This window comes from Cricetulus griseus, chromosome 8, assembly GCF_003668045.3.
Source record: "Cricetulus griseus strain 17A/GY chromosome 8, alternate assembly CriGri-PICRH-1.0, whole genome shotgun sequence".
NCBI lineage: Eukaryota > Metazoa > Chordata > Mammalia > Rodentia > Cricetidae > Cricetulus > Cricetulus griseus.
Window position 1 is genome coordinate 74097050 of NC_048601.1, and position 27782 is coordinate 74124831.

The 27782-nt window shown below is 46.7% G+C and overlaps 1 protein-coding gene across 1 annotated transcript in view; it reads right to left on the minus strand.

Annotated features, from left to right (window-relative positions):
• Positions 1 to 490: 490 nt before the first annotated feature.
• The window catches only part of Sema4f (ssemaphorin 4F), a 36063-nt gene continuing 8771 nt past the window's right edge, over positions 491 to 27782 (minus strand). The window contains exons 7-20 of the mRNA XM_035449048.1: positions 27327 to 27594; positions 24829 to 24980; positions 23743 to 23802; positions 23415 to 23513; positions 19215 to 19308; positions 8797 to 8916; positions 8549 to 8700; positions 7761 to 7939; positions 7417 to 7564; positions 7058 to 7280; positions 6812 to 6921; positions 6545 to 6705; positions 2870 to 2928; positions 491 to 2627 (exon numbers count right to left, since the gene is read on the minus strand). Coding sequence (XP_035304939.1) covers positions 2014 to 2627; positions 2870 to 2928; positions 6545 to 6705; positions 6812 to 6921; positions 7058 to 7280; positions 7417 to 7564; positions 7761 to 7939; positions 8549 to 8700; positions 8797 to 8916; positions 19215 to 19308; positions 23415 to 23513; positions 23743 to 23802; positions 24829 to 24980; positions 27327 to 27594 — 2439 coding nt within the window. The 3' untranslated portion in view covers positions 491 to 2013. The remainder of the gene's footprint in view (positions 2628 to 2869; positions 2929 to 6544; positions 6706 to 6811; positions 6922 to 7057; positions 7281 to 7416; positions 7565 to 7760; positions 7940 to 8548; positions 8701 to 8796; positions 8917 to 19214; positions 19309 to 23414; positions 23514 to 23742; positions 23803 to 24828; positions 24981 to 27326; positions 27595 to 27782) is intronic.

Below are 27782 nucleotides of genomic sequence, written 5' to 3' on the forward strand. Positions count from 1 at the left end.
GTGCACTTGTCCCTTCCATGGAGAAGCAATGATGATGTGTGGCACCGGTCTAGCAGAAGGAAACTTTGGCTATCAACACTGCTCAAAATGTTTAAGATTAGAGAGCTGGAAGGATGGTTCAGCAATTAAAGCACTTGCTACTCTTCCAGAAGGCCTGAGTTCAGTTCCCAACACCTACATCAAATACCTCACAACTGCCTGTAACTTTAACTCCAGGGATCTAACGCCCTCTTCTGGCCTCTGGAGGTATCTACAGCAACACACACATATACACACCATTAAAAAAAAAAAAAATAAACCACAGATCTGACTAAAACTGAGATATGAGTGGCTAAGACCCATCCAGAAATGATCCAACACCAGGTGTCTGGGAAAGGATGGCCCATCTTCTATTGCATGGGGCTCACAGTGACTGCATTTGTCATGATTATCGTGCGGTTAAGCTATGATGGTGTAATAAAGCAATAGTTACAAAAACAACATCTACTGCTATAGGCAATGCTTTATTGTTTATACATTTCCTCATTTGGTCCTTGCAGCAACCCTGAGGTAGGTATATCCCCACTTTACAGATGAATAAACCAACGTCCCTATGGGTCAAAGATCCCATGCAAACCCACTGATAACTCCAAACCCAAGGGGACTCTTGAGTAGTTCACAGGCTGCTGTCAAGGAAAGTAGAGCAGAAAATGTCAACTGGAAAGGGCTGCATCACCACTGGAGTCTGAGGTCCCTCACCAGGGATGGGCGAGGCACATTCACAGGCCAAGACCAGGACTGAGCAGAGCACACGGGGATTACAAAGCAAGAAACGAGGTGTCTTCAAGCGCGTGCAGCAGAGCCAATGACTGGATAGATGTTAGATCTCCAGCAGCAACATGTCCAGGGTCTGGCCACAGGCAGCTGGGCAGGGAGCACCTGCCACAGAGCAGCACCTCCTCCACAAGTGGCGACTATGGGCAGTGGTCCTTTAACCTCATTAAGGCCTTAAGCTCTGATGAAAGCCATTACAACCCCCAAATAGACACATGTGGACAGACATTTTGCATACAATTTCTGGGAGTCCCTGAGCCCGTTGGGGGACTCCTGCTTTAGGGCAAGGGTGAAAGTCACTGAGGCAAATCTACCTTTAACCTGCTTGTATTCCCAATACACATTTCTGGGCTCCTTTTGTCATCCCCCAATATTTAGAATGTTGTGAAGTTAATTTTAAAGGACAGCCAAGGAAAGAGGGCTCAGTCTCCACTCTAGCCAGGGAAAGCACAGCAGTGGCCTGGCAGTGGTAGCAGCCAGAGGGTAAAGACAGGGAGAAGGATGGGTGCCACATATCCGGCTGTCCTTCCCACCAAGAAGGTCACTTTGGGAACTTTGTTCAAAGTCAGAGACACTCTGTGGGGTGATGGGGGTGTGGTTTCCCTCACTGGCTACAGAGGATAAAGTTGTATGGGCAATGTCCCCCATTCCAACCTTCCCCTCTTACGCCCCCAAAGCACCCAGGCACCGGCCCTGCCATTCATGCACATATGGACAGGTCTTCTAGGCACACCAGTGTACAGACACACACTCTTCCAGGAACAAAGGGAAACTGAGAAAGGAGAGATCTCAAGGCAGTCAGGGGATCATGCACTCCCCAGTTAGCAAACTGGAAAATCATACAGCCACCACAAAGACGCAGTATACACCAGCCCTAACTACCTCTATGGTGTGGTGCTTCCTTCTGTCCAGGGCCCACCATAAAGCAAGTCAGAGCTATGTCTTTGCTCCTTCCCACAACTACTGGGCCCAAGATCGGGGGCTATGGCAGAAGTATCACGGATTGATCTCTCACAGGATTCAGGCAAAGGTCTGGCCCTCAGCTTATCCAGGTCCAGAGGACAGACACAGACCTCCAAGTGATCACCCAGACTCCAAGAGAACTGAGCAGCCATGTTCATCTCCCAAGTCCAGTAACCCTGATCGTGGTAGGTGCTAGTTCCAGGCATTGCTCATGGGCTGGCAGTCATTTTCCTGGCTCTAGATGGATGTCTCATCACAAGTGGCTAAAGGAGCTCCAGTGAGGCGGATATGGGCGGGGCTTGAGCAAGAATCTAGCAGGAAGGGTGGGGGAAAACCACCAAAACCACTGCCCCTCTTGGCCAGGGCCAGGGGCAGCCGTTCATCTTCAGGAGAAGGCGAGGGAGGGTCTTGGCTGTAGCTTGTGGTCCCAGAAGGTGGAGCCCCCAGGTCTAAGCCCACCTTATCTCTAGCTAAAAGTTCCCTCTGTCGCCGACGCTGCTGACGGCGACCAATCAGGAGAAGAGTAAGGGATGCTGCAAGTACCCCCAGGAAAAAGCCAACCAGTCCAGCCCCCACCACTGTATGGGCCCGGTTTGAGGATCCCCCCTGGCTGCCCCACACCAAGCTGTAAGCAGCCACCACACGGGCCGCTCCACCCTCCTGACACTCACAAGCATAAGCACCCATGGCCCCGGGGGTCACCACCACCTCTAGTCCATCCCTTCGGGGAGTGAGTGCAGTTACTCCACCGGGTTGGTGCCATACACAGGATGCCCACGCGGAGCTGGGGGAACATGGCAGGACCACGTGGCCCTTGGTAGCCACTGGAACTTCAAACACTACCGGGTGTTCTGTAGAGAGAAGGCACAGGCACAGAGATAGGAGGTTACAAGGATAAGGGAGCATATGGAGAGATGTCAGATATGAGACGGAGTTGTAGGGACATTGCCAAAAAGGATTCCCAAAGAAGGAAAGCCCTGCATCCCTGGATGCCCTGTCTTCACGGGTCCAGGTTTTTTGATTAAGTCAAAAGTGAACAACTTCCTAGCCTCTTTCTGTATATTCTACCCACATTTCAGTGATCCATACATACCTCCAGGCTCTTTCGGACACAAAGAGGAGACATCCGCTGACTCTATGTCTTGGACCATCCTACAAAGAAGAGAACGTCTGGTAAATATAGAGTTCACATGTGCCTGCATCCTCCTGAGAACCTTGAGGTACCACAGTACTCAGTTATCACAGTACTCATTCACTACACAGCCCACCATCTTACAAATCGCCCTGGAATTAGCATTCTCCCCACCACCAAATCTTTCCTTAATACACCTTATGTTCCTTGAGGTATTTGCCCTGTCCAATTCTATACATATTCCTAGCAGACAATCTGCTGGAAAGGCGTTTGGTGGGTATGCCCTAAAAGGAAGAGAAATGTCCTAACAAGTGAGACTGGCTGTCCAGAACTACAAGATCTCTCTTATTTAGACCTGAGAGGTCCAGGGAGATGACTCAGTAGGTGGGAATGCTGGTTAGGCAATGAGGTCTTAAGCTTAAACCTCCAGCCCCATGGAAAAGGCTGGGTGTGAGGCCAGACTAGTGGTATACCACAGGGCTTCAAAACAGGAAATCTCAGTGTTGCTTTGAAAAAGTATTCTTCAAACAGCTGGCAAAAAATAATACTCCATTGGGGGAATCCATATTAAAGATTAACAGCTGAAAATTTTGTTCGGGGAAGGATGCCTGCCCACCATGCACAGACCCTAGGTTAGCACCAAGCATGAATCATGATGTCTGTAATCTCAGTGTGGGGGGAGGATGAGGCAGGAAAGATCAATATGAATTTGAGGCCAGCCCAGGTTATATAGAGTGAGTTCTAGCTTGGTTATTTAGAGTGGACTGTAGCCCAGTCCGGGCTATAGATTAAAACCTCGTCTCATTTTTTTTTTTTTGACAAATTGAGAGATATTTATGAAACATAAGCCTATTAGGATCGATGATATTATTTGAATCTTGATTTATACAGGCTGTTTCTGCAAATGAGAAAACCGAAACATTGACAGGATATTTGATAACACTAAGAAATTAAGAATTGGGTATGAGCTGGGTGGTGCCTTTAATCCCAGCACTGGGGAGGCAAAGGCAGGAGGATCTCTGTGAGTTCAGGCCAGCTTGGTCTACAGAGGAAATTCCAGGACAGGTTCCAAAGCTACACTGAGAAACCCTGTCTCGAAACCTCCTCCCCCCTCCCCCCCAAAAAAGAAAAAATTGGGCATGACTACAGTAGGTAGTATTACTCATTATGTAGCGTGGCTATTTATTTTGCATGTGTATATGTATATGTTTATGTTTGTGTGTGCACACAAGTGAACATTCACATTGTGTGCACACACGGGGAGGTCCGAGGACAATCTCAGGTGTCATTCCTCAGGCAGCTTCCAAGAGAGGGCCCTGGAGCCCCTGGAACTGGGAGCCATCACGCAGGTGCTGAGAATTGAGCCTGAGCTCTCAACTGCTGAGCCATCTCTCCAGCATCCCCTACCCTTTAAAGTGCCCTTGTATGTTAGAGATAACGCAAAGATTTATGGATAAAGTGATACAAGATCTAAGATTTGCTTCAAAATAACTGGGGGTGAAGTTGTTAAAAACATAGAGTTGGCCAGGCATCAGTGGTGGAAGAGGTAGGTATATGGAAATTTCTCATGTTAGTCTCTCTACTTTTGAATACGTTAAAAATTTCCAAGAATAAAATGTTTTTAGGTGAGTCTTTATGGGATAGAGAGCCAGACTGAAATGTTCAGGGGAGTGAGATGTCAGAGGGTGGCTTCCATATGGCATATTTTAAAAGTCACTGCTAAGAGGCAAATGGGTGGTGGAGCCCTAAGTGAGCCAGAGAAGGTCAGTGAGGAGGTTGAAAAGCAGCCCAGTGAGAAGCGACTGGGCTGGAGGGCGGCTCAGTGGATGAAACAAACCTGGCGGAATGAGTTTGATCCCCAGAATATACATAAAAGTTGGTCATAGAAGGAAGGTCTCTATCATCCCAGGGATCCCACTGCACCCCTGCTGACTGAGGAGGAGGAGACAGGACTGGGACCTTGTAGGCAGTTGCACCCCTGCTGGCTGAGAAGGAGGAGGAGGAGGAGGAGGAGGAGGAGGAAGAGGAGGAGGAAGAGACAGAACTGGGAGCTTGCAGGCAATGCACCCTGCTGACTGAGGAGGAGGAGGAGGAGGAGGAGGAGGAGGAGGAGGAGGAGGAGGAGGAGAAGGAAGAGACAGAAATGGGAGCTTGCAGGAAGCTAGCTTGAACACACAATAGTGAACCACAAGACAGACCTTGTGTCAGACTGGAAGGTGAAGACCAGTACCCGAGGTTGTCCTCTAATCTCCACACATATGCAGCAGCAATAACGTATACTTACTGATCCTCATACTCAGACACACACACACACACACACACACACACACACACACACACACACACACACACACATCATAACACATCATACGGACACATTATGGCAGTGGAAGTGGAGGAAGCCAGTAGAGCAATGATACACTCTGGGTCTAGAGTCCATCAATCACCGTGCAATGTGCATAATGTCTGGTGAGAGCACCTGGAGGGACAGCAGTCATTTCCTGAGATGTGCGTGTGAGGGAAGAGGAAAGCATGGTGCATGCTTAGGCTGGATGTGTCTGGGATGCTTGTGAAGCACTGTGGATGAGTGGGAAGTACAGGTTTGCATGGGGCACCACTTTAACTATGTAAAGATGCCACATTTGCTTATGCTGCAAATATTACACTAACTGTGTAAAGGTGCGTTACATTTGTCTGTGCTGCATTTGCTGACATTTAATGATGTGAGGATGTGCTGCATTTGTTTCACCTTGTCCGCCTAAGATACCTGATTGGTCCACTAAAAAGCTGAATGCCAATGGCTAGTCAGGAGAGGGATGCGTGCGGCTGGCAGGCAGTGAGGATAAGTAGGAGGAGAAATCTAGGCTCAAGAGAGGAGAGAACGAGAAAGAGAGGGGCACGCCTGGGGCCAGAAGCCAGGTACCCTCCAGACAGACATGGGAAGCAGAGAAAGAGGAGGAAGGGAGGGAGAGAGAGGCAAAACCTAGATGAAGAGGACACAGGATGATTTAAGTTGTAAGAGCTAAGGGGACAAGCATAAGATAAGGTCAAGCATTCATAACTAATAATAAGTCTCCGTTTCGTGATTTAGGAGCTGGTTTGTGGCCTAAAAAAAGAAAGCCTGCTCTGCAGCAGCTCTGCTAGAGACATGTTTATGACAATCGCAGGAATGAAATCACCTAAGCAGAGTGTAAAAGAGAAGTCTAGGACTAAACCCTGAGCAACACTGATGTTCCGTGGCTGGGGGAGGAGACAGCGATCAGCAGAGAAGAGACTACAAAGGCAAGAGAGAGAAATTCCAGCAAGGAGAGGAAGGGCAACTGTGAGAACTCTGTGAGAGCATCTGGTAAGATGAAAGCTGAGAAATGTCTCCTAGAGATATGTCAGCCCCATTGCCCATTTGTCACCAGCTGACAGACTCAGTCCCACTGTCAGGGCAAGTCTAGCATTAATGAGGCAGCACCACACAGACAGACAATCTAATATGGGCTGACAGACGGACAGGCAAGTGCTGCAGACACTAAACAACAAGAAGGCACACACAGACAGGGTGGCATTAGCAGATGAGGCAGGCATATGGGAGGGGCGGAGCCACAGAGGGCAGGCATGGGTCCAAAGCAAAGCAGCCCCACTCACCCACGATGCTCTCCTGCATGGGCCACACAAGCATCAAGCCGGAAGCTCCAGGCACACACAGGGTCCTGGGCCAGGATGCACTCGGAGCAGCTCTGGAGACGGCCACAGTTGCTGGTGTTCACTTGTGTCACCTCAGTATTGGAGCCCACCAGGAGCCAACCCTACAGAAAAGAGCCAGGAGAGAAAGCAAGCCACATCTTCCAGACCAGCTCAGAACTGGCCTCAGACTCAGTTCTCCCCACCTGGCTCCTCAAATACGCAACTCACACGGTACAGTTTCATGCTCTCCACCGGCTGTGGCTCTGGGAACAAGGCCAGATCTTCCAGGACACTGAGCTGAGCTCCAATGCGCACAGCCCGGTGGATGTGTCCATCCTCTAGAAGGCAGGCAAAGGGCAAGAAAATGGTATAATTGGCACTGGGCCTGGGACTCAGATTCTAGCAGGTCACAGGGGACTGCTCTTTAATGACAGTATGCACTATGCAGGTGACTTGCTTGATGTTTAAATATACCTGTCCCCAGGTAGAGCACATCATATTCTTTCCCTGAGAGGCTGGTCACCCTGTGGGCCACAACTCTGAGATACGCTGTATCTGTAGTGACCAGCAGGGGGCGGCCGTCAGCTGGAAACACGGGCCTGTCCATGAGCGGGTGGTCTCTGATGAAGGTGAGGACACGGTCAGGCAGGGAGAGTGAGGACCCAAACTGCTGGAGCTTCATGTTGTTGGTGATACACTAAAGGAGACAGGACTGGGTGACAATGTTTCTCAGGGAACAGGAAGTGTCAGGGGTGTTTAGCACAACACTTGCCCTTTGTGACAAGGGGCTTTAAAACCCAGGCCTGAGATGAAGACCTGCCCCACTGCCTCACCTCTCCAGGTCTGGGCTGGGGCACCTCGTTGTCCATGACAGGTAGTCCCCTATTGCAGTCATGTTTTAGCTCTCTAAAGGGACCATTCAGCACTGCCCGGATATCCTGGGGTCGGAAGGCACATACAGCAGAGATGGCAGCTCCTTCCCTGGAGGAGTCACAGGTTGGAGCCAGGGATCTGGAGAGGGCTAGGTGACAGCAACTCATCCCTTATCAAATGAGATGATCCCTGAGAAACGCATAGGAGCCATGCAGCTGAGGGAGAGAGAGTCCGCCTGCATTGACCACACTGACTCCATGGACCTCCCACCCTGTCCCTCTCGCCCGCACCAGGACCCCCTCACCACTGAGAGGAAAAGATGCCGTAAAAGATGGGAGTCCCCGCTCTAGGCTGAGGTCGAAGCTCGGTCATATCCTGCAGGACCCCGGAGGCCTGGCCATGCTCAGGCCCTGGACACAGCAGGTCAGCCTTTAGAAACGTTGTCCATCTCTGCTGAAGGGTCTTCCGGCCCCCAAGGTCCCCCTGGGGTGACAAGAACATGGGAAACACTCTTCAGAAGGACCAATATTAGGCAAAACAGGTGTAGGCCAGGCCTCTAGTCTCCTCCCTGACTTCACAGACAATGTGGCCAGGTGAGGACACAGACGGGCAGAAGTGGAAAAACAGACATACAGTATGAGAAACTGGGGATAATAGATGCAGAGGTGGACAGGGGCATGATGGATATGTGACATGGACAGTGACAAAGTCAGCTGAGTACTTACAAAGAACTGTGACCTCGTTTACTCTTTAAAACACTTACAGGTTGACATCGGTTATTATGTAAATTCTACGTATGTGTTTCAAAGGTGCTAAAGAATAAACTAGATCACAGAGGCTGGAAGAGGTGGGGTAGGACTTGAACCTGGGTCCATCATTAGCTCCTGCCTTGAACTTCTAATGTAAATGTGTCACAAGGGTAAGTGTGGGGGTAGAGACAGAGACCTCTCCCTCGCATTCCTCAAGCTCCCATGAAAGAAGCCTACATAGAGAACAAAGCAGACAGAGGAGATGGGCAAAGCAGACCCAGAAAGGAGAAGACAGAAGGACAAACACCTGCAGATGACAGACAGCCAGGACAGAGGATCTCACCGCACACACTCGGGCCACCCGTGGGACCTTGATGCGCTCATATGAGTTCAACACTCGGGAGGTCTCCGTGAAGAAAAAGAAGATTTCGTCGTCTCCATCTTCATCCCCCCACTCAGCTGGGGTCAGGACCATAGCTGCGACAAAGGCTGGGGCTGAAGAAACCAATGACCTCAGATCTTCAGACATAGCCTGGGGCTACCCAGCCTCCACCCCATCCGTGTCACAGGGGACCCTGTCCCTCTCCCCACCATTAAGCCAGGATGACAAGGTCTCTGTTCGAATCCAGTCCTCAGCACGACCCACAGCTCGGGAGATAATCGGTTCCGTCCCCAGGAAGTTTTTCACAGTGGCAGTGTAGAGGACACCCCCTGCAGGGTGACAGGGAGGAGATGGGCTGTCAGAGACACACACCAAGAAGCAGAAGCAGTCACATGCAGAGCACGGGACAAAGCAGAGCAGCAACACTGAGCACCCACCAAATGTCACCACAGGGGAACACCCCACTTACAAAAATGGGAAAGAAAGTGATGAAGTAGGAAGCCCACACTGAAGAACTGCTAGAAAGACTACTGTATGACAGGAGTACAAAGGCCTCTCTAGTGGACACTGGGTAGCCTGGTGATAAGCTGACTGTCCTGAGACTCCCCAAGAGGTGGCATTTGCTTTGCAGCAAACTCCAATCTTACTCAAGTTGTCCACTATGGAGCAGTCAGGAAACTTTCTGTTCTTTCTGAACATTGCTGGGTTCGCTAATCTGCAACAATTCACAAAGCCTACTGGAACTGCTTGGAGACCTGTTGACAGTGAAGGTCTCCTCAGGCCCAGCAATTCTAACTTGGTAAAAAATCGGGACATGTCCCAACACCCTGCGTTTCAAACAAGCAGGAGTCACTCTGATGCCAGTGGTTCAGGCCTCACGTTGGGAAATAACTAGCCCAGTTTGATGAGAGGACGCTCCATTGACAGTGAGGACAACTGAGGAGTGGGGCTCTTCCTCCTGTACAGAAAGTTTCGAGCACCCTGGGAACAGTAATGGTAAGAGAACAAAGAAACCACAAACACTTTGGCTCAGAGACAGACAGCTCTGTCACCAAGAGTAACATGGGCAAACACAAGAATAAGAAAGTGAATGGGGGCAAAAGAAAGTCATGGGCATCTGAAGGTCTCAAGCACCACAGGCATTCTGGGAAAAGCAAGGTGGCAGGAATCCATCACCTACTGTGCAAAGGCACCGTGCTGAACACATCACTGACCCCACAGGCTCCCACTAGAATGAGGAAGACAAGCATTCGTTCAGAGACCAGCAGTCTTGAACTAGGAGATGGAAGTGGGCACAGAGGATGGTCCAGCCATACCTACAGGGGTTGCAGCATCTTTTGAGAGTGGCAGGGAAGTACCAGGGATTGAAATCAGCACCCTGCATAAGCTAGGCAAGTGTTCTACCAACTGAGCTATATCCCCACCCCATAGCAGCTCTGAGGAATAAAGTTTGCCAGTTAGGGTGTTTCAAGGAGAAAGGTAGGAAAGACGTGAAGAGAGGAGCCATATTCAGGCCTAAGGACCATGGTGGCTGATGCCCAGAAGGGCAAAAGCTTCTGGGCCAAGCAAGTGAGTAGAGGAAAGGCCAGAGACATGGAGATGTGCCCTCTATGTGAAGTGTGCTCTGCCATGCCAGGAAATGTAGTCTTTATCCCACAGGATAAAGAATAGAACTGCAGAGATTTTTTTTTTAATGGGGAGAGTAATATAATCAATTTGTGGTTTTTAATAAAGTAATGAAGGCTGGAGGATTAGCTCAATGGTGAAGTATTGGCCTAATAAACCCAAAGAGCTGGGTTAGATGCCCACAGTGATGATGATGATGATGATGATGATGATGATGATGAGTGACGAAGACTACAACAATGACAATAGGTAGGCATAGTGGGAAGCAGAATCTGTAATCCCAGAAGTAGGAAGGCTGAGGCAAGAGATGACAAATTGAAACCCAGTGTGCATTACAATACACAGTGCTGTCAAAAAGAGAGGTGAAGAGCCAGGCATGGCAGTGCACGCCTTTCATCACAGCACTCTGGAAGCAAAGGCAGACAGGTCTCTGTGAGTTCAAAGCCAGCCTGGTCTACATAGCAAGTTCTAGGACAACTAGGGCTACACAGAGAGACCCTGTCTCAAAAACAAAACAACAGCAAACATGGTTCAGCTGTTAAGAACACTGTCTGCTCTTACAGAGGACCTGGGTTTTGGTTCTCAGCAACCACATGGAGGCTCACAACCATCCTTGAACTCTAGACCCAGAGAATCCAGTCCCCTCTTCAGGTCTCCTTGGGTACTGAAGGCATGTGGTACCCATTCATACATGCAAAATACACATACACATAAAATGAAAATGGAAAGAAAGAGGAAGAAGAAGCCACTCCTACACTAAATTTACTGTGTGATGTTTTTACTTGTGAGTTCATTAAAACAATGTGACTTTTATATTTAAAAAAGGGAAGAAGAGGAGGAGGAGGAAGGGGGGATGGAGAAATGGAATAAAGGAGAAAACAAAAGATGAACGAAGAGGAATAACAGCAATGAAGGACCATTCACACAGCTCAAGAAGAGTGGGAGACCTGGGTAAGGCAGAGAATGAAGAGAGTGGGCTATAGTTCTAAGGTACAGTGGGTTGTAAGATTTGAGCATGAATTGAGATTTTGGAAAGGGTTTCAGCATCAGAAGACTTCGGCTTGAATGTGACTACTTACTAGATAGTAGGATCCTGGGCAAGCTGACTTTCCCAAATCCCAGATTCTTCTTCAAATGCAGAATAGAGAGACAGAGCCAGCATCCACTCAGAATAAATGCGATGCTAGATAACAACTACAGAGCCCGTGCAAGAGACTGACAGATGGTAGGCATTCGGTACAACCAGTTACAGCTTCCTGTGAAGCTTCAGAGACATATGCTTGACTTGTCACTAGTAGAGGAGGGGCAGCTGTCAAATGACACCCCAATCCCTCGTCCCAGCAACAAATGGAACCCCACATGGGCCAACTCTCTGTGCCTGCAAGGTAGTGGGTGAAGAGAGAAGTGATACAGAAAAGCTGATTGAAAAATGGTCCCTAGCCAGGCGGTGGTGACACCGCCTTTAATATCAGCACTTGGAGGCAGAGGCAAGTGGATCTCTGAGTTCAAAGCTAACCTAGTTTACAGAGCAAGTTCCTGGACAGCCAGGGCTACATAGAGAAACCCTGTGTTAGAAAGAAAAAGAAAAATGGTCCCAAAGAACACCATACACAGATGGCTCTAAAACCAAAACTCTGGTAGAAGTTGTGCCATGGCTGTCCTGAGAATGGAAGATGAGAGAAGGAGACAATTAACACATATTTGGAGAGCATGTCTTTAGGGGTCAAGGTGATAAATTATTAATGGAAAGGAACCACAGATAAGCATGCAAAGGCCTAGCTTCCACTGGAAGCAAATGGTCCCAAAATGCTCTAAGGGATCAATACCCTGGAGAGCTAGCCACATTGGAGCCTGCAAGTGCAGAGAACTGTCACTCAGGGTGGAATAGAAACTGTCACTGACAGAAGGGACAGATACCTTGGGATGAAATTAGGAAGTGTCCAGGTGCTCCGGGAGAATCAAGGGGCTCAACCCGGTCTCAAATAAACACAGGAGGACATTAACCACACAGGCATGAAGATCATGTCCACAGGAGGACATACACATTCTAGATTCTCCAAGACTCTCTCGATTCCAATACGACAGAACTGCAACCTTAATATAGTAAAATATTTATAAATGTGTAGCGGTTTGGCCAATTATTGCTGAATGGATCAATTGGTAAACGTTCAAATATACATCTGGCCCAGTGGTGCATGCCAGGAAATCCCAACACTTAGAAAGCTGAAGTAGAAGTATTAGATACTCAGGTCAGCCTGGGCTACCCAGTGAGACCCTGTCTCAAGAGGCTGAGGGCAGGGCGCAATGTTGCAGGCCTTTACTCCCAGCACCCAGGAGGCAGAGGCAGGTGGATTTCAAAGCCAGCCTGGTCTATATAATGAGTTCCAGGACAGCCAGAGCTACATAGTGAGATCCAGTCTCAAAAAATAAAAAATAAAAACAAAAATAAAGGAGCCTGAGGTCTGGGGGTGAAACTCAGCAGTAAGATGCTTGCAAAGGCCCTGTGATCTAACCTCGGTACCAAAATAAACAATAATAAAACTAAAAACATGTAAAGGAGAGTGGAGAGATGACCATGACATAATGACCATAGTGTTAGGAAAAGTTTAGTGAATACACTGGTAATTTTAGTGAATAAGAGATAATTCAGTTCTGTTTTTGCAAAACACATTTAAGTATATACACATTTAAGTATATACAGGAGCTTGGGGAGCACTCAGTGGGTAAGAGCACATCTGTGAAAGCATGAGGACCTGAGTTCAGATCCCCAGCACCCACATGAAAAGCCAAGCATGACCATATGCAAGCCTGTAGTCCCAATACTGTGTGGGGCAGAAACAGTAGGATCATTGGGGCTTGCTGACTACCTCAACTTCAGGTTTAGTGACACAGAGGGACACCTGATGTCCTCTGATAGCCTCCATACTCACATGCATAGATACTCAAACACGTGTGTGCATACACCACACCACACATGTATGCATGTGTGCGGTATGCATGTGTATATATGTATGCGAGTGGTCTTCAGAAAGACTGTTGAAGATAGTATAACCACAGTGATAATGATGTTTGTTTCTGACTAATGTTATTAGAAGAACTGCTTTGGGTTGGGTTTTTTGAAACAGGATCTTCCTGGGATGGCCTTGAACTCTTGATTCAACCTCCCAAGTGCTGGGATTTCCAGCTTAAACCACCTTTCTAGTCTGAGTATTTTTTCTTTGGGGAGAAAGGGTTGAGACAGCGTCTCATGTAATCCAAGCTAGCCTCAAACTTCCCCTTGATTATCCTGTCTCACCTTCCAAGTGTGTGAGATTAAAGGTATGTATCTCCACACCAGGCTACTTTAAAAAAAAATTCTTTATACTTATATAGTTAGCATCTTTTACTTTTATAACTCAAAAGTTAACATTTTCATTTCAGAAACAGAAAAAAGGAATTAAAAAGAGATTGAAAGCCAGAAAAGATGAGGACTTGCAGCTTAATAAAACACATAATTGTAAGTGAAACAGATCCCTACTTGTCCGGATGGCCTGTGGACACACGTCCCAGAATGGTTAGCCATCCTAAAATTAACAGGCTAAGTTGTGCATCCAGCAGCAACTATCCATCGCACTATCGGAGTTTCAAATTTCCATTTGGGAGGCTGGAGAGATGGCTCAGTGGTAAAGAGCAGTTGCTGATCTTAAAAAAAAAAAAAAAAACACCTGGGTTTGATTCCCAGCACCCACATGTTGGCTCACAAGCATCTTTGACTTCTGTTTCGGGGGACCTGACACCCTCTTCTGGCCTTTGTGAGCAGCAGGCATGCACAGTGCACACAGACATACAATTTTGAAGCCTAGGATAGCCTTGAACTCCAGATCTTCCTCTCTCTCTCTCTCTCTCTCTCTCTCTCTCTCTCTCTCTGCGTGTGTGTGTGTGTGTGTGTGTGTGTGTGTGTGTGTGTGTGTGTGTGTGTGTGTTTGAGACGGGATTTCTCTATGTAACAGTACTGTCTGTCCTGGAACTTGCTTTATAGACCAGGCAGGCCTCGAACTTGCAGAGATCTGCCTGCCTTTGCCTCCTGAGTGCTGGGATTAAAGGTGTGTGGCACCACTGCCCAGCCCTGTCTCACTTTTAAAGGAAAGTAACAATAGGGATTATCTGATTTTAAAAAGAAGATTACGAACATGTTCTACTTTTCCTTCTTAAGGTCAGGCTCCTTCCTGCCTCCCTTTCTTCCTTCCTTTCTTTGTTTCTGTTCCTTTTTTGACAAGGTCTCATGATATCCAATCTGTCCCAGAACTCACTATGTGGCTGAGACTGGCTTTGAACTCCTGATCCCCCACCTCCTCTTCCCCAGTGCCAGGATTATAGGCCTATGCTACCACACCCTGCTGGTCAGACAATTTTTCAAGATAGACAGCTTCAATGCTATCAAATGTTTTCCACTTCCTTATCTAAAAATTAAATTACCAGGTTACCGTTCTTCATCAGTCTATTCATGAGACATAATTAGACAAAGATACAGTGCTTACCCCTTATCACTCTCTATTGGCCATATAAGAGCCTATGTCTGTCATGTTTTAGTGTATGCATGCATGGTTGTCCAGAGGCAGAAGTAAATTTAAGAGGTCAGATTTGACCTAAGACATTGGTGGAAGCTGCACACCTGAACACTTGCAGAACTCCTTGGCAGAAGCATTACCTCCAGATGGGATGGTTCTAGAATCCATAGAGAAAAAGGTACTGGACAGGTTCAAAAAAAAAGGAGGAGGAGGAGAGGAGGAGGAGGAGGAGGGAGGAGGAGGAAGAGGAGAAGAAGAAGAAGAAGAAGAAGAAGAAGAAGAAGAAGAAGAAGAAGAAGAAGAAGAAGAAGAAGAAGCTGCTCACTGTCATAAAATGTGGTAGGAAAGACCAAAGGCAACAGGCTGCTGGCTCTAGCTTGGATATTGGATATCTGGGTGAGTAGTGGTACTCTGAGCCCAGAGAGAAGGCTGGTGGAGGAGCAGGTTTGGAGGTCACAGATGAAGAAGATGAGCTAACGTTGGGGTATGATGGTTTTGAGATTCTGTGGGACATCCAAGCACAGTTGTCTGAAAGTCAGTTGGATATGTGTTCTCCAGCCAGGTCTAGGAGACAGGTACAGAATCAGAATGTGATGGGGAAAGAAGTCACAGGGCTAGTTAAGATCACGACTGCGTGCATGAGAAGAGGCTTTTGGGTGAAAGCCAACCTTCAAAGAGCAAGCAGAAGACAAGGAAACTGCTATGGACTTGCCAACGATTTCAGGCTAATGTGAATCGATTGCCAAAATATTTTTCCCAGTATAAATATCACAAATAATGATACTGAGATGATTTTGCTAATTTTATACAACTACAGTACAGATAAATGCCATATTTCAAAATTGAACTTGCAGCTCGGTATAGTGGCTCATGTCTGCTATCCCAGCACTCGGGAGGCTGAGGCAAGACAACTAGCAGGTCAAAGCCAGCCTGAGCAACAGACAGACATGTCTAAAACAAAACAAAACAACAACAATAATAAACCCTATATTAACTAGGTTTACTCCAAAAGAAATACAAGTACCAGTAGCCACAAGGCAAGCTGTTTGACCTCTCCAGGAGAAATGCCAATCAAAATATAATCAGGGCCAGGGGTAGTGTACATCTTTAATCTCAGCACTTGGGAGGCAAAAGCAGGCAGGCCTCTACAATTTCAAGGCTAGTCTAATCTACTTAAATCTACTTAGCAAGGTCCATGCCATCCAAGGATATATGGTGAGACCATGTCTCAAAAAAAAAGAAAGAAAGAAAGAAAGAAAGAAAGAAAGAAAGAAAGAAAGGAAAGGAAAGGAAAAATACAAATCAAAATGGACTTTGGAGAAGAATTTTTAATAAAACAATAACTTCCAACCAATAAAATAAACTTAAAATGAAAGTTTGTCCCCTTAAGCTATGTCCTAATATGAATTTTCTTCCTGACAAAACAGAGAAGTTAACAGAGATTCGCACATGCTTACAGAGTATTGCTTAGAAGAAAGCATGCTTCGTGTGCCTACAGCTAAGCCATTGTGTTGATGCCCAAGTCTGCAGGCTCCAGCAGTGCTGACAAGGGCTACAACTCAGAAATCTTTCTTAATGACCCCAGCGACCAATTCAGAGTTTTGCCAAAGATACTGGTAAAAAGCCAAGAAAAAATATTGAGTGAAATGTTTATTCAAACATGAACTAGTACAAACAAGGTCTCATCGGTTCCAACAGTAGACAGTGATGATCATGATGACTGGATGCTGTAGTTACTCAGCTCTCTGCTTGCTTTCAAACAGAGAGTCATCAACTGTATGACTGAAGAGTGATTTAATCTGTTTACCTTTAAGACTTTTCCTAAAAATAAAGCCAGACATAAGGGAAAAATTCACTTTTGTAGTCCAAGTTTTGGAAAGACGGACTTTGAGCTCCATTCACATCATTCACTAAAATAAGTTCCAAATATTCAAAGAATTAAATCTAAGGGAACCTTTTAAAAGGAAAAATGGTTATCTGTTCTTTAAAAGAAGGACTGAGCCTTAAAAACTAGAAAATCAGAAGCCAGGTGTGGAAGAACAAACCTTTAATCACAGTATAGGCAGGCAGAGACAGGTAGAGCTCTGTGAATTTGAGGCCAGCCTGGTCTACATGGTAAGTTCTGGGATAGTCAGGGATGCACAGAAAAATGCTGTCTCAAAAAATAAAATAAAATAAAAGTCAGGGCTGGAAATATGGCTCAGTGGTTAAGAACACTTACTTTCATTAAGAGCAGTAGGTTCAATTCTAAGTAGGCACACAGTTAGTTGCCTACAACCATCCACAACTCCAGTTCCAGGGATTTGATCCCCTATTCTGATCTCTGAAGGCACGAGGCACGAACATGGTGCATTGACATACATGTAGGCAAAACATTCATACACATAAAATAAAAAATCACACACACACACACACACACACACACACACACACACACACACACACACTCTCTCTCTCTCTCTCTCTAGAGGAAAAGGTGTGTCTTGAAACACTAATGCCCTATCTCAACTGAGAATTTACCCAAGAAGAAGTTAAAATAAGTACTACAACATGAAAAAAAGAAGTTTAACTTCACTAACATTCAAGGGAACACAAATCAAAACAACGTGCCACTTTCAGCCTCAGATTAGCACAGATTTTCTTAAATGACAACAATACATTAGGGCAAAATTAATGGGAGAAAACAGAACACCTTCATACATTGCTGGCTTAGGGTGTGAATTTGTACACCCCATGTAAAATTCAATTAGCATCTGATAATGAGCCATAAAATATCACACCCTTTGATATGGTAATCCATTGCTAAGGACCCTGAGAAGACCAAATCATGTTCACTGTAACAATATGGAAGGAATGTAAAATAAAAACAATTTGGAATTATTTAATCAGAAGATGAATAGCTCAGAAGATGAAGAGCATAATGCCATCAAAAACTGTCTTCACAGCTGGGCATAGTGGCATATGCCTTTAATCTTAGCACTTGAGAGACAGAGGCAGGTGAATCTCTGAGTTCAAAGCTAGCCTGGTCTACATAGTGAGTTCCAGGACAGCCAGAGCTACATAGTAAGACCCTGTCTGAAAGAACCATACATACATACATACATACATACATACATACATACATACATACATGCATGAATACATACATGCATACATACATACATACATACATACATACATCTAATGGAATAATTATTAAAAATGTCTTCACAGCATTTTCAGAGACTGGGGATATAGCTGAGTCGGCAGAGGGCTTGCCTAGCACACACAAAGCCTGGTTCTATCACCAGATGCATGTCTATCATTCCGGCATTCTAGGACAGGAGGATCAGGAAGGAGTCCAGGCTCACCTCTGGCTACATAGAGAGTTTGAGGCTACTCTGGACTACGTGTGGCTTTGTCTCAAAACGACAACAAAAAGTCATGTAGAAAGTTCCATAGTCCAGTTACATGACAAAGTTCAAAATTGTATTCATGCTGGAAATTAAGTGATTTAAATGTTATAATGCACACCTAAGATTTCTATTCTGCTCCTGCCTGTTCTGCACTGTCTTGAGGAAACAGCTGGCTTTTCTCTGCATTTCGGAGAGCCTACATGGGGTAACCTCCCCTAAAATATAGGTTATGTAGTACAAAGGCAATCTGTTCTCTATGTCAATGAATTCGTCATTCTCCAAAAGAAGTTTGGGCGGGGTCCATGCTTGAGCAATTGCAGGTGGCTCCCTCAAAGGAGGTAATGAAAGGAAGTGAAAAACAGCCATTCCCCTGAAGAACAAAGGAAGAGCCAACAAAACGTGGGTAAGTGTATATGGGTGTGTGAACACATTTTAAAGGCTAGAAAGGAATATCCTAAAATACTGGCAGTGGTTTTCTAAGTAGAGACATTCTAGAAGTGCATTAAGTGGTAGCCTCAAGACGAATAGGGCCACTTACACCAAATTAAATTCAACTTAATTTAAAATGCCCTCATTCCTTTGCAGTAGTCACATTTCAAGGGCTTAATAGCCAAGATAGCAAGTGCCTACCAAATCAGACAAAGATCTAGGTCATTTTAGTTATCACATAAAGATAATTTGGACAGTGCTAGTCTAAATCATGCTTTTTAAAATGCTCTGTCCAAATGTATCACAATATGCATTGTAGCAATTCCTCTTACAAATGGGGTGGGGGGAGGGAGGATGCTATAAGAGAAGAAAATGGGGTCCACAGAAAAAACAATCACATTACAGGTGCAGAGGCCACATTCTCTAGAGAGGAGCCTGGGGAAATAAAATCCTGTGAGGACATGTAGCAGTCAGGGACACAGGCACTCAGGGACCATCAGGAAAGGCTAAAAGGAGATGCGAGTATAGTAGACATTCCAAGGGAAGAAAAGACACAGAAATTCGAGCAGCAAGGGTGGGGAAGGAGTTTGTTCGAGCAAGAATCACCGTTTCTTGTCTCTCCCCACTCACCAGCCATTACAGCTGCTGACCGTTGAGCTGGCTCAAAAGGACATTTCCCCCGGCCACTCTCAAGTCTTTCAACCTGCTGGAAACTGGACACATCCTACAGACCAGAAGGGGAGGGGACGGGTGGTTTAGGGTTTATGGGGAAGGTTCGTGGTGAGAATTAAACATAAGATCAAATGGAGGAAAAGCCCATTTCCATTCATCTCCCACTGCCCCCACTCCCATCCCCATATTCAGGCATCTCACTCCTGGTTCCTCTGCCCATTCATTTCCTTTCTCTGCTTTACTCCTCTGTGCCCTCAGACCCATCCCCTCTTGAAAGTATACCTAGCACAGCCCTAGAAATGCCATGAGGCCGGACATATGTCTGTCCTCTGAAATTCTGGAGTTTGTAACTATCTGAATATGCTACAGCCAGAGATGGAGGGAAGCAGACAGCCTTTTGAGAGCTGGGGCTCCGAGGAAAAGCAAGGAAAAGCCCTGCTGAAGCTCAGGAGCTTAAAGAAAACAAAGTATCATTTTCCCTCAGCTCCCACCCAATGATGGAAGAGACAGAGGCTCCGAGTACTACATCCAAGCAGAGAAGGAAACTGTGAAGACAGTGAATGACCCAAAGCTCAGATCATGATCTGAGAGCTTGATAGGCAAGTATCTTCTTCTCTCAGGGACCTCCACAGGGATGGAGGTGACAGACAGAAGACTTCCACCTAGGCCAGTCACAAGTGACCTTAGTCTAGCATACATAACTAGGAGAGTTTCAAGATAACACCTAAAAGTAGAAGCGAATGATGGTTTCACACTAGGACTCAAAGGAACATTACCGTAGTTGGTTTCAAATCAAAGTTATGACATGGATGGACACTCCAGGCATGCTGTACCTAGATCACATGCTGTGGCTGTAGCTTAATTGTTCTGATGCTAGTCAGAGGTGTGAAATAAGGATGTATTTATTCTCTGAACTTAATGCTGGACCATCCCCTTTGTTCCTCTCTTTGCTGCAAGGTTTGATTTTGCTGATACAATTCTTAAAGAAAGCCTGTAAAATTGAGATGTGATCTGGTGGCCTCTCCGAAAGGAGACATTGGGTCAAAAGAGCCTTTTGAAATGGAAGACTCCACAGAGGCAACCTCCAGTGTGTGGTAATGAGGGCATCACTGTCTGAGGAGAAAGATGGTTTGTGACTACCAAGGTGCTCCGGCCCTCTACAAGTGCAGCTGGCTTGTAGTTGTACAAGTGCTGCATTTCTTCCTTTGCACCTGAGCTACTCCTTCCCAGTGCTGAACAGATCCGCTCCCGATTTACCTCCATGCTTACATCACATCACTCTTTCAGAATCACGCATATTCAATTCATTTCCTTGTAATATTCCGTTCCTTGGCTCTTGAAACTCTATCTTCCTGGAGTCCTTTTCTCTATTTGCTATTTGTTTCTCTAGCACCTTCTTCTTCTAGCCCCGCCATGTATATCCTTAAGATCTCTCCATAGTCTTTCTAATATATCATTCAAATATCCCATTCATTCCTCTATTTCCAGCCTTTCTGTTTAAACCATTGGTCAAACCCTCTAAGACTCATGGCCTCCAGTGAGCCCCAGGCCCTCCAAATCGGAGTCCATATTTCCATTGACTAGTGAGTGGGCTTTCTCACAAAGTTTGCCTGTCTGCTTTTTAAAATTCAACATGTCAAGACTAGCTCCCTCCCAGTTTTCCCTAGTGCCACTATCATGTATCATCTAACCTTCTAATCTTCGAGAATGTGAGCCACCCATTAACAAACAGGTTCTGATTATTCTCTGTTCAAAATGACCTTGAACTGGCTTTGAAAACAGAAGATTGTCTCACTGATTTTCTCTATTTGTATGTGGAGATTCTTCATAACATCATAACTAAGTCAGTGGACAGACTGTCACTAACAACTGTGGGGAAGGCATGTCCCTAAAGCTGAAATCTGTGGATGGACAAGAAGGCTCTCCCTGAGCAATGAAATTGGAATTGACCCTTTGGCTTTGACAAAAAAAATAGAAGGCATATAAAGGACCCAAGATGCATGAACCATGTTAGATGACTTAAGAGATGGAAGCCAGAAGAAGCCCCCTGGGTTGCAGGCTGGCCACACAGACAGGGTTGTAGGACATATCTAGACTAACCCAGGTTCAAATATTGACTCTGCCTCTGCTAGCTGCATAATCTTAGCTATGGAATCTGATTTCTCTGAATATCAGCTTCCTTGTTTATAAAATAGAGATAAATTATACCTAAATACCATGCTATGATGATAAATTAAACTTAATTGTGAATGTAAGGTACCTAAGCCCACAATTCAGTGAAAGGCCATTGCTTTTCGGGTGATCATCGTTGAAGCCTAATACTTTTCTCTGTTAATGGCTGGAGTTCTCTCAACAAGTCATTTTAAAATATTTTCTTCCAATGTGTGTTGGACTCTGGAACTGAAAGGCAGGACTCCATTGCTAACACTGGTAGAACCGGGGAATCCTAAGAACCTTCATTTCTCCATGATCAATGAGTGGGTTGTGTCTAGATCAAAGCATTCAGGAAACAGTTATCCGCAGTCTCGATAGCATTAGTCAGGGGCATGGGAGGTTCAGCACTGCAGGTAAAGCAAGGAGATGGTCAAACAGGACAGGTAAAAGCAGCAGAGGGTGTTAAAAGGTCTACTGAGAAGTATGGAGGGCTAAAAGAGCTAACCTCTCCCTCCAAAGAATGGCCCCTCAGCTCATGATCCTGTCAGATAGATGGCTTGAGAGAAAACACTGAGCTGGTGAGATGAACTGGTGGGACACAGAACCCTGGCTTCACCCGTCATTGCTGACATCTCTCAAGAATGGATAGGGGTCCATGTCACACTGATCACCCCAGGCACGGCCAGAACATGTTCCATCTAGATACTTTGGCTAGGACCCATTAGTGTCCTAACTCAGAGATCCCAGGAAGAAAGGAAAGCCCAAGAAGATGAGTTGGGATGATCATACTATGCATAATCCCTGACTTTGATATCCATTTCTCTGGTATCCCTATGCCTGAGCAGACTCGGAAAAATAGCTCTGCTACCTTGTGAGCCTGGTGGGAACTGTAAAGAACTAAACCCTCAATATTGATTGCTGGAATACAGAGGTTTTCAAATACCATCCAGAACCAATAAGCCTTCCCAGACTGAGAGAATCACCCAGTCTTTTGTAAAGAGCATATGAAAAGAATTGAACAAGGCCAACTAACCCTGAGGAAAGCCACTGGGTTCATCCCAAGCCAGAGATAGGAGGGCACCCTTGAACAGAGGTTTGTGGAGATGTCTACTGCCTAGGCCCAAGTGGATCACTGTATTAGTGCAGACTGCAGAACAGTCTAGTCAGCATCTGCAGTCCAAGGTCAAAGTCAAGAAAGAAATATGCTGTACAAAGTCTGTGTGCAAAGGGTTTTTGACTCACCCTAGGACTCAGTCACAAACCTGCTGCCAGAAGATCAGTGATGACAACTGTGCAATTAACAGAGAAAGGTCAGAGTTCCAAAGATGTAGCTGTGGCTAGACTAGACATCAACAATAAATTCATGCCAAGGCTGCCTGGGTTTGAGGGTGAGAAAGTCTACAGGCCTTCACCAGCGAACAAAATCTAGAAGATGTGGCTGACAGAGTGGCTCACCCCAAAGGCAATACTGAGAACACAGAGCCAGCTGGTACCACATTACATGGTGGTGACATCAGAAATCATGAGAGTCACATCCTGAAGAGAATAGGGGTAGCAGAGGATGCCAGAAGTGAGGAGGCATGCTATGGGAGAAGAGAGACTGGGCTGTTCTGATGAAGAAACAGGCTCCAACTGCTTGGCCAAAGCACTCAGTGGGCAAAGAAGCATGAGTGTCTGGCTTCTGAAGTATCTTGTGGAGTTGCCGATCCCTAGGGCAACCAATCTCAGCAACCCTAATTCCATTCACCGTCTCACTACATCTTGTTACACTTAGCATACGTCACCCTCTACAGACAATCTCCCTTTCCCACTCCCCTTTGAGGGCATCCTCTGTTCCCCTCCCCCATACTTATCCTATATTATGGTTGTCTTAACCATGCCCAACACGGTCACTCACACGCAAAAAAAAAAAAAACCTTCCCACCCTCCCACCCTCCCACCACCTCCAAGTAACTCACACTGCTGCAGGCTCCCTCTCCCTCTCCTTCTGCCCCTGTCACTCACAATAACCCCGCACTTCGGATCAAAAGCGAAGGTGCCACAAGTGAGGAGGTGAGAGGCATTGGCAATGGCGAGAATCTGGATAAAATTGTGACATTCGTCCTGGGGGGTCAGAGATGGTTAGAGAGAATCAGAAGCAGTGGGTACGAGGAAGGACAGGTCAGGTACAGATAGTTAGAGGCAGCTGTGGTATGGGGGAGAATGGGTGATGTGTGGTGGGAAGTCCTTACCTGAACCCTTCAGACAGGAGCACTACTTGGGGACGACCCAAAGTCAGGGCTGGGTCAGGCTTCACACAGACACTAAGGGCAGGCTGTGGGCTTACACCTACCTCTTTCTTGCCTTTCTTCCTACAGTTCTGTCTGTGAGCCTCGGGAACCATCCAGTCAATCTGAGAGAGAAGAAGAACTCATTTCTCCAGGTTCCCTCGTCCCCCCTCCCCCGCACACTGAGGTTTCGGGAAAGAGATGGTTCTACAAATCTCAACAATCTGGAAACTTCCAAGATTCCCCCCCCCCACTGCACATCTTTTTCCAACTGGAAGTCCCCCATCCATTAATGAGTTACAAAATCAACTATGAAATCAAAACCACATTTTTTTTTTTTGAGACAGGATCTCAGACAGCCCAGGCTCGCCTCAAACTCTTTGTTAGAGCTGAGGACGACCTTGAACTTCTGATCCACCTGTCTCCACCTTCCCAGTTCCAGGATCACAGGCATACACCACCACACACGACTTTATGAGGTGCTGGAGATCAAATCCAGAGCTTTGTCCACACTAAGCAAGCACTTCACCTACTGAGCAAACCCCCCAAACCACATTCAAAAGGAAATAGAATATATCAGAATTTGTCACATATATGGCTGTCAATGCTGGTCCAAAGACATTTTCTGTCAGGCCACATTTACATACTTGTGCACTGTATGAGAGTATACTAGAGTTCTTACTAATACATGGTGAAAACAGTTTGCAAACTCTCCCATCCTAGTGGTCTCTGCCTCCTGCCATTTGAAACGTGCCATTGTACCCTTCCTCCATCATCAGAGTCCCTCAAAGCCTCCCTCATCACCCTGTCTCCCCATCACAGCCAAGACAGGTAGGAAGATCCCCTTCCCATGATCTGCTCCCTTACTGGCAGACAAAGGCTTTACACCCTGTGTTGGTGTCCTCTGCCTCATCCTCTATTCCGTACAGTGATGGTCTTAACCATACCCTCCACAGTCACTCGCCAAAAACCCTCCCCTCCCACCCGTCACCCACCTCCCCCGAGTAACTCACGACGCTACAGGCCCCCCCTCTCTCCTTCTGCTCCACTACATCTTTAGTTATTATGAAACTCTCCCACCTACAGTCCACAGAACGATGGCTTTAAATACATGCTATGGGCTCTGGGTCAACCCCATTGTAATCTCTCACCCTGCGAGGTCTTTCCCCTGAGAAGGGCAGCGTTAAAGCGAAGATGCTGTTCCGAGCACCAACGTAAAGTGTGTGAGAAGCGGGATCCACAAGGAGAGCAGAATAATTGTATGTTTGAGGGGCAGCAAACCGGGTGAGATAGGAGTCAGCCTCTGGAAGGAAGAGGAGAGGAGAGGGGAGAGTGACATCAGCCATCCCTTCAGAAACATAAGGTCCCCAAAGAGGCTCATTTTTGTTATCTCCCGAGGACTATTTATTTGACAGCCAACAAGGATTTAAAAAGAAGAAGAAGAAGAAAAGAAATGAGAACCTGGACAGGCCAACCATCTTCCTGTCCCCAGTGAAAGATAATGAGAAGCCAGAATAGTTAGCACACAATCCAGTCAGGCATGCCTTTTCCAGAAAAAAGAACACTTTAAAAAATAATGGCACAAAGATTAAATGTCTCTTCTACTCACAGCAATATGATATAAAACATTGAATTACCTATAGAAAGTGTTAGTACTTCCTGATATGCCTCCATTTTTTTAAGATAAACTCTCATTATGTAGCCCAAGCTGGCCTTCAAAATACTGCTACCTCAGCTTCCTGCCCGCTGGTAGATTAAAGGCGGGTGGCCCCATAGCAACCACTCTTTTGCCAACACACCTGGAGTGCCCCTCCTCTCTCACCCTACACCCCTGGCTTCCCCGTACCCCATTCCACCCAAATTGAGAGTGGGATGAATGTGTGTTTCTGAACTAGACCAGCCTGTATTTAAACATAGTTCTTCCACTTACCAACTGTGTATGCTCAAATAAGCCCTCTCAGGGCCTCACCTTCCTCCTTTGTAAACGCCACCATCCGGGAGTGTTGGGAGAATAAAGGCGGGTAACAAGTGGGCATGCCATCCACCTCATAAATGGTCACACCCTTCCCTCCTTATCACGCATTCTGCTTAGACCCAAACTAAACTCATTACTAGCATCCAAAACTCTTAGCTATTTAAAGTTCAATAACAACTGTGTGTGAATTCACCTTTGTTCAATGTCTGGTTCTGGGGACCCGAGTCCTGCAAAATGTACAAGGTAGATGGCACCAGTACATCTCCATCCCACTGCCTCATCAGCTCAGACGCCCTCAAGAGAGTAGACCAGCTACTGGTCCATTCACTCCAAGACGTGCCACTGTGAGCCCCACCCATCCCATGCTTCCACACCCACGAGCATCTCTGCTTTCTACTCTGACACTCAGGATAAGCCCTGAATTGTCAGAACTCCTTCTGTGTTACCTGCTCTGCTTTGCTTGCCATCCAGGCCTCTCTGGACTCCTGGATACCAATGAAGACTGGCATCCACAACTCTCTTTGTGGGGTATGGGTTCGCCACAAACTGAAACCCCGGAGGCTCTGATCCCAACTTTGCCTTCTGGACTCCTTAGATGTCATTTGGCCTAATCATAAGCTTTAAGTTACTATGACCCAGTTGTGAGTTTTGGCTTCACTGAGAAGAAAACAAGCCCCATACCATACATTCACCTCAGCAGAGTATTTAAAGTGTGAATGCTATTTCAAACTTTATAGTATCCCTGACTTCTCCCATGTTTTCATAAAGGACCTCAGCCCTATCCTCTGTTTTTCAATATATAATTTTTAGGTTTATTTTAATTGTAATAATAATAATTAGTATTTTTATATTATCTTTGTCTGTATATATGGTTGCACAAGTAACCACAGAATCCTGTTCTCTTCGAGTTGGAATTGCAGGTGATTGTAAGCCACCCAATATGGGTGCTGGGAACAGAACTCAGATCTCCTGGAAAATCGGCCAAATGAAGAGCCATCTCTCCACCCCCTTCTCTGTTTTTTTTTTTTTTTTTTATGAAGAAATTTGAATAAACTCATTTGAGTGTTTTCTATCATTCAAAGTAGGGAATAGGTAGAGGAAGCATGGGACGTCCAGGAAATTAAAGTGAGTTGATAACAGAAGGGTGGGAAGGATAAAGCCAGAGATGATAGCCATACAGCAAGTGGGTGGAAAGATCTGGATCTGGACGGTGGTGGGAGGGCATTTGAAAAGACAACGGGGGAATGGAGAGAGAGAGAGAAAGAGGAATTGCATGGGCTTGGAAATGAAGTGACGGGTGTGAGTGTAATTGCTGGAAGCAGAGAAATAAAGACTGAAAAGGACAACCTAGGGCAAACCCCAGGCGCTCCCTGGGCTTCCGTATCCAGGTCTGAGCATGAGGGGCTGCACCTTGTTGAAAAGGGGGTGCCTCCGGGAGCACTGTGGTTGTGTCTTGGGAGCTGAGGTGCGAGGATAGGGTAGGGTGGGATGGGATGAGATGAGATGGGCATGCACAAGGTAGAGGTCTCAGTCTTGGTCTCAGAGGGGTGTGCACCGTGCAGAGCGACCCTAGACGCTGCCGCTGGGTGTTAGCAGGGGAGAGAGGTGTGGGCACCTGCTGGCAAGGGCTGGGCTCCGTGCAAAGGGCTGAGGACAGGGGTCCCTGCGTCTTACCGGAGATAGGCAGCGAGGTTCTGGGCACCGAGCGGGGGACGCGGCCGCACACCGGGGCGCTCAGCATCGCCAGCAGCAGCAGCAGTACCGACCGTGGCACAGGGAAGGGCGAGGCCGGAGGCGGCCGGGGGCCCGGGCGGGGCCGCTCGGCCCTGGTCAGCATCTCTGGCTCCGCCTGATGCCGGGTGGGGCGCGTCCAGCAGCCTCTGATCAGTACCGCTACAGCGCGGGCCTCGGCCCCTCTCGGGTCCCCTCGGCTGAGCTCGGCCTGCAGCGGAGAGATGAAACACAACCTGACTCCACCCCCTCACGAAGGAGCCAATGGAGATCCTGTTTCTTCCTGTAACCAATCAAGATTGAGTGGAGGAGGGATGAGGAAGAGAGGCCCAACCCAGGTGGAGGCGGAGCTAGGTCAGGTGCAGGTGAGAGTTTCTCCTCGGAAGAATGGGGATGTCC